General features: G+C 43.8%; 1 protein-coding gene across 19 annotated transcripts in view; it reads left to right on the top strand.

The window, feature by feature from the left end:
- The window catches only part of TNS3 (tensin 3), a 571,451-nt gene that overhangs the window by 543,855 nt on the left and 15,062 nt on the right, over positions 1-12,534 (top strand). For all 19 annotated transcript variants that reach the window (XM_059728559.1, XM_059728554.1, XM_059728556.1 and 16 more), the window contains 3 exons: positions 2,079-2,210; positions 5,442-5,537; positions 10,232-10,309. In XM_059728559.1, coding sequence (XP_059584542.1) covers positions 2,079-2,210; positions 5,442-5,537; positions 10,232-10,309 — 306 coding nt within the window. The remainder of the gene's footprint in view (positions 1-2,078; positions 2,211-5,441; positions 5,538-10,231; positions 10,310-12,534) is intronic.

Genomic DNA, 12,534 nt, shown 5'->3' with positions numbered 1-12,534 from the left:
CCAGTTTCCATGGAGACCCCGGCACTGCTGCCACCGTGACATAGAGACTGGCCCCGTCAGTGCTGGCAGGGTGCACAGCTGGGTGAGGAGCCGCTCCAGAGCTAGGACCTTGTGGCAGTGACAGCGTGGTCTGAAGCCAGGGCTGAGCTGCGATCCACTACCTGCGCACCCTGGGCAGGGCCTTGGCGGAAGCAGATTGCAGCTCTGCCCCAGCTTCAGACCACACTATCACCACTGCAGGATCCCAGCCCCTGCCACGGAGCAGCTCCCCTCCCAGCTGCATACCCTGCCAGTGCTGCTGGGGCCAGTCTGCATGGAAACCCTGGCCCTACCTGGCTCTGCTGCAGGGTCTCCATGGAAACCAGCTTCAGTGATGTGGGCAGGGGCTGCTGGGTAATGGAGTCTGCTGCAGGCCAGATCCACTATTTTGCCTACACATGCAATAGAATACTGAGTGTTTAAGTGTCCAAAGGACAATTCTTGACTTGCTGTGCCTAGTAATGAGGTGACATCACAAGAACACACATAAAACTAACAGGGTGTTATTTTCACAACACTTCAGTATTCACTTTTTTCCCCCACCTAATATCATTACTTTTTTCTCATTTTATAAGGAAAAATGTTAAGGAAAGTGAGTGTGGATTTTTGCCTGAAGGAACAATTCTATGACAGATGGAAACTCTGATCTAATGCAAAGTTAGAAAGATTATGCAAACAGCCTCCTGAATTCCATTTTTTTTTTTTTACATATTCACCACATTAGCCTCATCCAGGAGTGCTGGGATTTCTTGTAGGATTGCTGAAGATCAGAAATGTTTATGGCTGGATAACATTTATTCATAAAGTAAAAAAAAAATAAAAAAAGAAAGAAATACTCCAAAAACTTATTCAGAACCAGGCCACTGAGCACTCTCCTATATGACACTGCAACAGTACAACAAAGTTATTGCCAGAAGGATTAAGACCTTGGCTACCTGGGAGTGGGTTTCTTTGCAATCTGATGCAAAGGCAAGCAGCAGTTCCTCTGTCAGTCCCTCCCACTGTGCATAATCCAGCTCATATCCTCCAAGCAGAGGTCACAGAACAAAGAGGAAAAGAATTCCAGTGCTTAGACTCTCCAAAAGCAAGTACCCATCTACCTGTATCTCCCTGCTTGCATAAATGAGATCAAAGGAAGACAGTAACTTTCTTCCAGCACTTGTTGATGAATAACGACAAGTATTCTCCCAGTGTCAGAACTGTGTAGGAGGAGAAAGCAATGTTGTCTCGCTAGACTGACTTTTGTGGCCATATTCCCTGCTACTTTTTTAACAAGCAGACACAGTATCATCAGGAACCAGATTTTCCTCTTTGTCTGAAAGCACGTCTGCTGGGACAGAACAATTTAGAAGGAAAGTGCTGGCTTTCTTCTGACGATGCGGAATGGGGCACATTTTCATTATCAGGCCAGGAACCACAGTTGCCAACATACCCCTGCTGGCTGAGTTCTAATCTGGTCCCTCAAAGGCAGGAAAAAAATGTTTCTTAAGCCGTATTTTCCTGTCAGACCTTTGCAATTTTGAGAAATTATGGTAATGGAAACATTCCAACATGGACCAAAACCAAAAGCTCATATCACGGCTTCAGTCATTGGCAGCCTGAGACTCTATCTAGCATAGTCTCTGAAAACTGGAAGTTCAGTCCTGGATCCCAAACCCCCATCAGATCCAAAGATTTTTTTTTCAGTTTTGCCTGTTCCTTACTACTTCCCATCTCACTGGAATATTATTAGGATTAGTTAATTAATATTTGGACAGTGCTTTAAATATATACAGCACTGCAGACCAGATATTTGTGAAGCCTCTGGGCTGTGCTTGGAGTAAGATACTGTCCAGTTTGAACGAGGAATCCAGTCAGGTCATGCAGGTGCATTGTCATAAATACCAAAATAGCCAGGGTTCTGGCTCTGTTCCAAGGTTGGGGTGCGGGGAGGAAGAACAGCCTCGCATGCTTTACTAGCCCTTTCAAAGAGGATTTGAAGCAGTACATGTGTGTTTATTACCCTGAATGAAAACATTTTTCTCCCTGAATCCTTGCAGCCATTGCTGTTCTTAAGGACAAGGAACCTGGGTCATTCATTGTTCGAGACAGCCACTCATTCCGGGGAGCCTATGGCCTTGCAATGAAAGTTGCTACACCCCCTCCTTCAGTGCTGCAGTTGAACAAGAAAGGTACTGTGTGATTCCCATAAAGAGCAGAGGAGCACTTTTAATTAATACACATTACACAGAGAAGTCACCCTCTCTTCCCATAATGGAAAGAACAATAAGCTCAGTTCAGAGCCAGTCAGTCTCTCTTTGAATTATTTAGAATATTATAAAAATGTTTCCCAGTGGAAGTATAGGACATTTCTGTACTGTGTGATAGTTTATTGCACCAATTGCCAATTCTACACACATTTTGGATGTCCATGTACTGTGTAATGTTGTCTACATGGAAATCCAGCACCAGATCACCATCTGAACCCCTCCCTATTTATCAGAAGGCTGTTTTTTATATATTGGGCTTAGTGTGGTGCTGCATACCCTCATGCTCAACAATGGATCTTTTTTGGCCCCAGGAATTTGTTCCAAGATAACCATATATCAGAAACAAGAAGCAGTATGGCAAACCTACTGCCCCGGATAACCATGCCTTAGCACCAAGGCATCAAACATATGCCCAGCCCATGGAACCATATGATCCTGCCTGTGCATCTCTGGCCCTGACCCCACATGCTGCATGCAGCACAGGGGGTTGGTCTGGGTTGCGCGCTGCATGTAGTGCCCCATTAGACCAGCCCTGGGCACTGGCCCTGGGCCCAGTCCAGATCTAGCTGTACTGGAGCCAGCATGCAGGGCCAGTCCAGCAGGGTGCCACATGCAGCATATGCCCCAGGCTGGTCCCCCTGTGCTGCATGCCAGCCAGTCCATCCCTGTGTACTGCATGCAGCTTGTCCCAGTGCTCGCTGTGCATGAGATTCATAGGGCTGGCATGGTGTGTGCACTGCCTGCAATGCACAGGCTGGACCCAGCGCTGCACAGGGCATCTAGGCCATGGGCTGCGTGTAGCGCCCTGGACTGGCCCCCTGTGCTGACTGTGGTGCTGGGTCTAACTCCATGCAGACACCACACGCTGCATGCACAGGAAGCCCTGGAGTGGGTGCACGCTGTATATAACATGTGGTCTGGACTTAGCACCATGGTCTCTGCACAAGGGGTTGATCGCAGTCCATCCCATAGACCAGCCCAGGGACCCTCATCCAACCTGTAGGGCCAGATGAATTTGACATTCTTGCCCTATCTGTCACTCCTGAGAGGGAAAAGTGAAAAGAACATACCAAACACGTTTGTCCATACATGGAGACTCAGAAGTTTGGTGCCTGTGCAGTACTTTGGATTATGAATGTGATTAGTGTAAAGCAAACAGGCTGTCTTTCCTGCTGCTGCTACTCTCTTTCAAAACCTTATGGGCAAGTTTGTGCCATCAAAAGCCAATGGGCTAATATGCTTCTACATTCGGTCTCTCCCTGACCACTAATGATTAGAAATCAGCAAGTGCCCTGAATCTTGAGTATTAATATCCCTTTTTATGTCATATGCCATTAAATATGATACCTCTGGATATTTTTAATGTGTGTATTTGAATTTAAGTTCTCAACCTCTTCCTGTGGCACTGAGTTCCGCAGTCTTAATGATCTGCTTTTAGGGGTTTTACATTTGTTACTTTCTGTTTTCATTCAATATCCTTTTAATCTTGCCTTACAAGATAGAGATAACAAAAGTTCCTGGTGCCTTTTCCTTGTAACATTCACTATTTTGTCTTTTTGTCACATGCTCCCTTTTCTTTCTCTTGTTACTAAAGATAACATCAGTCTTTTCAATTTCTCGCTATGAGTTTTCTCAGGTTCTTGTCCATTCCTTTCTCTGAACCCCTCTCATTCTCCAGTACCCTTCTTGATGTGACCAGAACTGCATGCAGGATTCCAGATGAGAGTTATATAATAATATACTCTTCTTAGTCCCATCCCACACGTTTATGATTACAGTGGTACTCTGAACAGAATTCTTTTTGGGGGCTATATATGCAACTACTGAGTCTATTTCTTGCTCTTAACTGGGAAGACCAAGCTGTAGGCACCAGGACATTGCAGACATTGTTGATACTTCTTTACTATTTGCTATGACTTATCTATCCTATTTCCTCATGCCAGAGGAAAATAAACTCTTCCCACCGTGCCACTGCGTTCTTTCCTTATGGCATTGTGGAATTGTGAGGCATCCAGATTTTCTCTGGTCATCTTTGAGAGCAAGCTTTTGCTTGCCAATTTTTGCTAGTATTACAGTTCTTGCTATACAAATTATTGTGTTCATTTATGCTGACTTGAACATCCCCAGAGGAATGTGGTTTCCGGATGTCATGTGCCTTCTAGTCTGTGACTGATAAGACTGGAGACAAAAGGATGTTTGTAATTCTTTTGTTCAAGTTTGATCCCCTCGGTTGTTGGGGGGATCAGACTTTGACCCATTGCCAGAGAATGATCCTTTCATTGCACAAAGTTTCTCCAAATTCCTGTAGTCAGTGTTCTTAATGCCAAGTGCTAAACCACCATGAATCGGGCCTTCAAAAATAGCTTAAAATACATGAGATGGTTAACAGTGGTAAATAATTGTTGGGTGTGGGATTTACATCCTCCAATTTGAATCTTTACATTTATACTTGAGTTATGGTTTCAAGAACTTCTCTGCAACCGTGAGGAATCGAAACTTCTTTTTAAAATCTAAACTAGCTCTAGAAAACTAAGATACTTCTATAATTGCCTCTCCAGGACCTGGAACTTCAGGTAGAATATCAAGTATTGTGAGATTCACAGTAAAATTGAGAGAGTTGGTAGCACCGTATTTGTGTACCTAAATCTTTTGTTTTGCTGCTTTAATCTAAATACAGACCTATTTTCCTTTATTTTATCCTCTTGCTGTATCAGGCACCAGTTATTCTCACTGACCTTTTTATTTTGCCATTTCTCTTCTTAGCTACTATTGCAGTTTGCTTTGATTTACTCTTCAGCCCCATCCATTTCCTCCTTTGCTCTCAGGAGGTAAGAAACAAACCATCTGTTTTCTCTGACCTTCCAGTTAGTATAGAATGACTGGGGCATGTCCTAAATGTATTGAACAAAGGTACTCATCTGGGTACTGATTGCTTCCAATCTGCAAAACCTGTAGAGTACACTCGCATGTGCTACAGAGTGTCCTTTTCACTGTAGATTATAACACAGAGGTGGCACAACTAGTAGACTGTTTGCTTGCTTTCTATAAAGAATTAATTTGTCTTAAGGAAACCACCATCATAAAGAACCCCTTGTTTTGTGAGTCCATCTCTTATTCATTGACTCCACGTGTTTTGTTTTGTTTTTCCCACAGTTGGGGATTTGTCAAATGAACTCGTAAGGCATTTTCTGATTGAGTGCACCCATAAGGGAGTACGATTGAAAGGATGCCCAAATGAGCCATATTTTGGTAAGTAATGTACATCTCAAGATGTACAAAATTAGGGTATTTTAAATAAACCAAGACTATTTTATAGTGTTAGGTGGAATGTAATAAGAGGGAAACATTCTCCGACTTGAGAGATGGTTCCTGTGTGGAACCTATTCTAATGCTGTCGTATAAATAGGGGTCTAACGAGGCAGCCAACCAATTTCATGGGCAGATTGCAGCACCAGCCACTGATTGGCAGAGGGGTGGAGCCATATGACAGGCAGCCCTCTCACCTAATCAGCAATCAGCAGCGAGGGGCAGAGGCAATGGCCTTTGTGCTGGCAGCCCCCCTTCCCTCCAGGAAGATTTCAGGAGTCTAGGAAGTCTAGGAAGATTTCATTTTTATTAAGGCCTTTTTCCCTCCCCCTCCCCTGGATTTCACAGAGATCACACAATTTTGCAAAATTCATGCAATTGTGATTTGGGTAGATCCCCACATATAAATGTAGTAGGGCTAGAGTGTTGCAATAGTTATGATGGTCCAGGAAGTGCATAAGAGGTAAGGAGTTGTTTTTTTGTTCATTTGTGATATCTTTTATTAAACCAAATGTATAATTGGGAGAGAACTTCGACAAACTTCCTTCTTCAGATCTATGAAAGAATCAGACACAGGCCAGGCTAAATAACAGAAAACAGAACCTCAATGGTTTGTGTTAAACTCCATGCTATGTATGTATGTAAACATATATGTAATATATATTAAATAGAAATATATAAACATCATACAAATGATCTTCTATACAGATTTGTAGGTATGTCTGCATGGTTTTAAGCTCTCTAGCTTGGGTGTTACACCAAGCTCAGTAGGCTAACCACCTAGTTATGTCCTAGTTATGGTTTTGGCTTTTTTTGTTTGGCTGGACTGGTAGCAGTACCTGAGCCAGCTTGTTTACAGTGACGTCAGAGTAGACATAGCCACAGAAAAAGTTGTATTGTGGTAGAATCCAAGCAAGCTGGACCATTGTAATAAAATACATCATCTCTGTTGGACTGCTCTTTCTAGAAGGAGTATGTATAAAAAGTACAGGTTATGTCACAAGCAAAGATGTCCCAAACCAAAACTGGAGTGAAATGTGTGAACATTTGGGTTGAAAAGTATTTTGAAGCTGAGATTTTGGTTCAGTTTTACCTCTGAGTGAAGCATGTGTATGGCCTTGTCTAAAGCATGTGTATGGACATTACCATAGTATCAGAGCCACTGTTACACTTTTATTCTATATATTCTCGTACATAGAGTCCTGATGTCTTCATTTTCTTCTTTTTGATTTTTAATAAGTTCCTGTAGCTTTTGTCACCACCAGCCCAAAAAGGCTGTGTTGTGCCTGAGGGGGAGAGAAACTGGCAAGTAGCTGTCCTGTTCTCTCCAGCCACTTCTATCTAGTACCGATACAGCTCATTCAGAAGAGTGATGGCTACCTAACTTACATCTGATGGACAGACAGCAGCTTTCACTTTAGCGTAAAGAGAGGAGGAGGCAGCAGACTCCACTCATTTTATCTAGTAATTGTTTAATACAAAATGCATAGAGAGCATTGGGAGCAGGGGCCAAAACCCAGCCCCCCTTGTCTTCTACGAGAGCAACCACCTGCCCTGGACAAGAGGTTGAGAGTTGGGCCCGGAACTCAGGCTGCTGGAAAAAAGGTGGGTGGCCTGCCCCTTCACTGCCTTCAGCTGCAGTTGGCCAGCCTGCTTTTTCTCTGTCTAAGGAAACAGGAATATATGCATGGTTTATACACATTGTATTTAGTGTCTTAGACACCTAAAACCTGCATAGATGCCACTTGCATGTTTTAAAGGCTGAATCTGGGCCTTGGCTTCTCAGGCCACTTAGATGACTTGCCAAAGAGTGCATAGGAAATCTGTGACGAAGAGCTGAGCTCCCAGGCTCCTCTCTAGCAATCATCTGATTTAGTAAATGCTGTGGGTGTGTTGCGTGTCTTCTGTATGCCTAATAGAAGCAGCATTCCCTTCATATATTCTGCACTGTTCAAGGATTAAAGATTATCAGAGAACTTTGCTTTTCAGATTGCACAGCTATCTAACCTGTGGGCCTGTGCTGTTGCATGCTGGTGTGCTGGAGAACTTGCTCCCAATTTTTGCCCCATCTTAACTTGAGAGATACACACCATCTGTACAGCAACCAGTCCAAGTAGCCAGACCAAACATTAGACAGATTCTTTAGGGCTTGAGAACTCTTCCCTTCCTGTGAAGTGTCTACATAGCAACAGCAGAGATTAACCTTCTCACTACAGTGGGAGGACTTCACAGTGACCCTCCTGCCCATCTCCAGGTTCACCTCTGACTGTTTTCTTTTTCTATACAGCCATTTCTTCCTGCCCCATCCCTCACCTTCTACAAAGGAACTTTTTATAGCTGCAAGGGACCCAATTGAGTCGAGATCTACAAATGGTCAAGCACCCTCACAGCAGTAACAAATGCGGGTCCTCAGCAATTGAAGGAATGGCTCTATTTTAAAAGTTTTTGATAATCTAAACAAAACGAGTTTTTTGATACAGAACTCAGGTTTGATTGGAATATCTGTTAATATTTTGAGTATCTAAAATTAAAGACTGATGTCTTCCTGCAGTAATAGACTGACCAATGCTGCATGTTCATTTAGGTTGTTCCCCACAATACAGAATGTAATGACAGCATAAGATTGACTAAGATCTACTTACTTTAATGGGAGCAAAGGGTGCAATACTGCAGGTGGCTTTGAAAATCTGAGCCCTAATGCACAGTTGAAGCAAACTAAGGTTTAGGGCATTCATTAAGAGGAGAAATGATTTAACTGGAGACACCATGCCATTAGAAGTGAAGATTTCCTCTAGCTGTTTTTTTACACTACTAAGAACACAAAATGATTGAATGCATTTTCCTGGCTCTTTCACTGCTTCAGTGTGGCATCAGGCAAGTTAGTTAACCAACTGCTCTCATCTGCCTCTCAAAATTTCAAGCATGGGCAAATTAATATTTGTAAAATGCATTATGGTCTTTAGGGCCAGAGATGGAAGTTACACACAAACCAGTTTTAAGTGACCAGAAACCAGTTTAAACCTGTAACAGAAGTTCAGTGTACATAAACCACTGTCAAAATAGCTAAAGCCAATTTAAAATAAACAGGATGGATATAGTATCAGACTTAACTGATTTAGGTCAAACCAGTTTATGGAACTTCTGTCCCAGATCCCCTACTGATTCAAGTTAACTGGCAGTCCCCTAGCATCCCATGATGCCTTGCAGCCCTGGTCTGTGCTGTCTGCTCCAGCAGAGCAGTACCCCCCCCCCCCCCCCGGTCAAAGATTTGAGGCAGTAAAGCTTTTGTTCCCTAGGCTCTGCCTGTGCCCATCAAAACAGCGGGATAGGGGGAAGGGGAAGGGACCCCAGGCCCCACTAGGCTGGATCTGCACAGCATAAGGGGAGGGAAAGCACCCTCCGTGGTTCATATCAGCCCCCTGCCACCCAACTCCTGAGCTGGACTAAAAGTGACGTAGCCCCACCCCCCCACCAGCTGCCCTTGCCTCAGAGGGACTGTGGGGGAAGGAGGGGGACATATCCCTGCCTGGGGTTGGGAACCCTCCACCGAGGCTGGGGGCCCCGCCAGCCCTGGGCTGGAGGGACTTACTCTCCCCCCTGTCCCCCACCTGTGGGGTCAGGGCCAAGCCTATTCGGGGTCATACTGAGGGGTGGGAAGGGGGAGTCCCTGCTCTGCACCAGAGGCAGGGCTTGGGGGACCTTGCCAAGGGCCAGGAATCCCTACTGAGGCACAGGGATCCAGCCAGCCCCAGACTGGGGAGGAGCAATATGTTTGGGGGGCATGTGTTGGGCAGCAAATCAAAGATGAGTCTCACTGGGCTGCATTTGGGTGCCCTCAGTAGTGGCCAGCAGGCTGGGAGGCATTCTCTAGCACCCTCCCCCCCAGCTTCTGGTACAGGCCACTGCAGGAATCTGGCTGCCTTTCCAGTTTCAAAACTGAACATCAGTTCACTGTATTATTGGTTCAATCTATGCAGTTTAGAGAAACTTGTGACAATTAAATCAATTCAGCCTCGGGCTTTTTGACTATCTATGTTAAACCTAGATGAAATGCACTAATATATGTATATTATTAGGGCATTTTGTATTTGACACCTATCTCTAACCTATTATAGTTAGTCCAATAAAACAGGAGCGGCCAACCTGTGGCATGGGTAGTATCTGTGTGTGTCATGCAGCAGGGTAGGGCAGGAAACAAAATGCAGAGCAGCATATCAGGCAGAGGAAAAGAACTGGAGTGGCATTCAGGATGGGTGCAGGGCTAATCTGTGGCACACCTACCAAAATGGTTGGCCCCACCACAATAAAAGATGTTACCAAACAAATCCTGCTTCTCTCTAGTTACTATTGTGATTGCCATCTTTCCATTTCAACTAAAACTTAGTCAAATAGTATAGCGAGGTTTGCAGTTGTAATGCCAGTTAATGTAAATGGAATCAGGCATGTACAGTGACGCAGAAATGGATCTGTTAAAAATGACCAAAAATGGCAGTTGTAAAAATGGATTAGGCACCAAGAAAATATTTTTAAAAGACATTTTTTTAGCCCATAAAATATCTGAAAGCAACGTAACTCTTAAACATTCTTTTTGTTCACTGAAGCCAATCTTGCATGTCTTGTTGCTCTTTTAACCACAGGGAGTTTGACAGCTTTGGTGTATCAACATTCCATTACTCCTCTGGCATTGCCCTGCAAACTGCTCATCCCAGACAGAGGTAAGCTTGCTAAAATACAAAATAACTATGTATAATCCAGGGTTCTGTTTCAAACTAAATACATCTTTAGGCAGGTAAATATGTTCAAAACTTTACTTCTGACAAGAATGTACAAGAGAGGACATTTCTTTTATAAAAGTGGTTTCACTGTTGCTAGAGGCTCTCAAATAAGCTAGAGATGAGAACACACTAGGACTGTGATATTCCAGTAATAGTCATTCATGACTCATGGCAATTAGCACTGCAATCCAGTATTATTAAATATATATATTTCACCGGCTTAACCTCACACACCCGAGTATGGCTAGGTTCAACCACAAATCGTCTAAGAAAGAGATGTGGGAAAGTTGCCCATAATGTGAAGTTGAGGGAAAAAGCAGCAGCCTTTCTGGGGTCCAAATGTTGCAAAAGAAATTATTATTAAGAGCACATGTTAAGTGAGGTTATTTTGGACTGTGGTGATGCATAGCCCACTTTAAGACATCAACAATATTCTTCTATATAGTTCTTGCCCCGTAATTCATAATTGCGTGTTTATTCTCCCAGATGCAATTGGTAGCAGAGGCATTGTTGAAATATTAAACATTCTTGTGGTGTTCTGTTGAACACTTAAAAGGAAGAGATTCCAAAGTGCCTCTTGTGGACCTCTTGCAGACTGCTAAATGTTTCTATATGACCCATTAAGGAACATTTTGATAGTGCCAATCCTCACCAGAAACAACCAATTAGTGAAGCACAAGCTTTTGACTGTTCAGTAGTAATTTACTGACAAACCTTAGCAGCCAGCCATGTGATCCAGGGTTAAGAGTAATTGAGGTCCTTTAAAATGGGCTTCATAAACTGGAAGGGAATGTAGCTTCCCTCTAAAGCCCTAAAAGATACTAAAAAGCAAATGACTCTCAGTTATATGAGCTGGTATGACCCATTCTAATGGCAAGAAAAGCTGCGCAACACCCACTTAAACTTGAGCTAAACAGTTCATGCTAGAATCTCCTTAATATAACCTTATCTTCATGTCGCCTCACCCTAACAGATAGGAAAGCTTGTGCATCCACTGTGTGCTGGGTGTGATTTCCAGCTCCTCACTCACAAACTGCTGGTAGTGCTGTATATGCTTAGCGTGGTAACGGACTACATTGAACCATGAGTTCTACCATGTGAGCACAGGCTCTGGTGGCAGTGTCACAGTGCTATATGAGTCCCCACTTTGACTGGCAATGGATTCTCTGTACCAGACCTTATGACTTGGACAGTGCTTGAAGGCTTCTTGAAAGAAGACACCAGGCTATCCACACTGGGGATCTGCATGCACTAGCTATCACTTACTAGAACAGAACATGCGCATTGCAGATGACATGAACAGCATCGGGAAGCATTCACTGGAGCACATCAGAGAGTCTTGCACATATACAGAGTCTTGTACATATCATTGTCAGACAGGAATGCTGAAATCTTGTTAAAGTCTACACTATAGTTGACAATTACCTTCACAATGGCTTGGGACACAATAGAAAAATAAAAAAATGTGAGGTGGACCAGTTCACTTTGAAACACAAGCAGGTCCTGGTTGGTCCAGCTCCCCAGTACAGACAAAATGTGCAGCACATGTTTATCCTGAGGGTCAGCTTCATCAGCTACAATGGAGAAGAAACTATACTCTGCCAAGGTAGCCTTCATGGATTGTACATGTGAAGCAACCACTGTAGGGAAATAGTCTTGGTAAAGCTTGTTGACATGCAGAAAATTGCTGGCATTTGGCATATTTTGGTTCAAGTAGTCCCTTAATTTTGGATGATCAAGTTTCTCCAGCGGGATGTTCACCGCTGTGAAAGCCTCCACAAGGGAAAATGCTGCCTCTCACCTTGCCAAGCTGCTTTCTGTGGTCCTTTTAAACAGGGAGGACATGGTCACTTGCTTCATGCTCTAACCTTCAGCCTCTGCAGCATCCTCCCTCTTCACACGTGTCTTGGACTCCCAAGTGCCATTCTTTGCTGGTTTTCCTGGATCCATCCAGAGTTACATTGCAGGAGGTACAGAAGAGTCTGCCTCTGTCTGCATGTAAGGTCCCTGCGGGATACTGTCTTGCACAGTCCAGCACTGAAATATATTTGGCCATCTTAGAGGATTTCTTGTCAGCGACACACTGAAAAAGAATATTCCTCAGGCGGGAGCATGCATGCTGTAGGAGCATGTGTGTGGGCACTTTAAAAACTGGCACCAAAACC

This window comes from Alligator mississippiensis, chromosome 5 (assembly GCF_030867095.1).
Source record: "Alligator mississippiensis isolate rAllMis1 chromosome 5, rAllMis1, whole genome shotgun sequence".
NCBI classification, from domain to species: domain Eukaryota; kingdom Metazoa; phylum Chordata; order Crocodylia; family Alligatoridae; genus Alligator; species Alligator mississippiensis.
The sequence above is the reverse complement of the archived record's forward strand: the minus strand, read 5'-3'. Positions and strand labels throughout refer to the sequence as shown.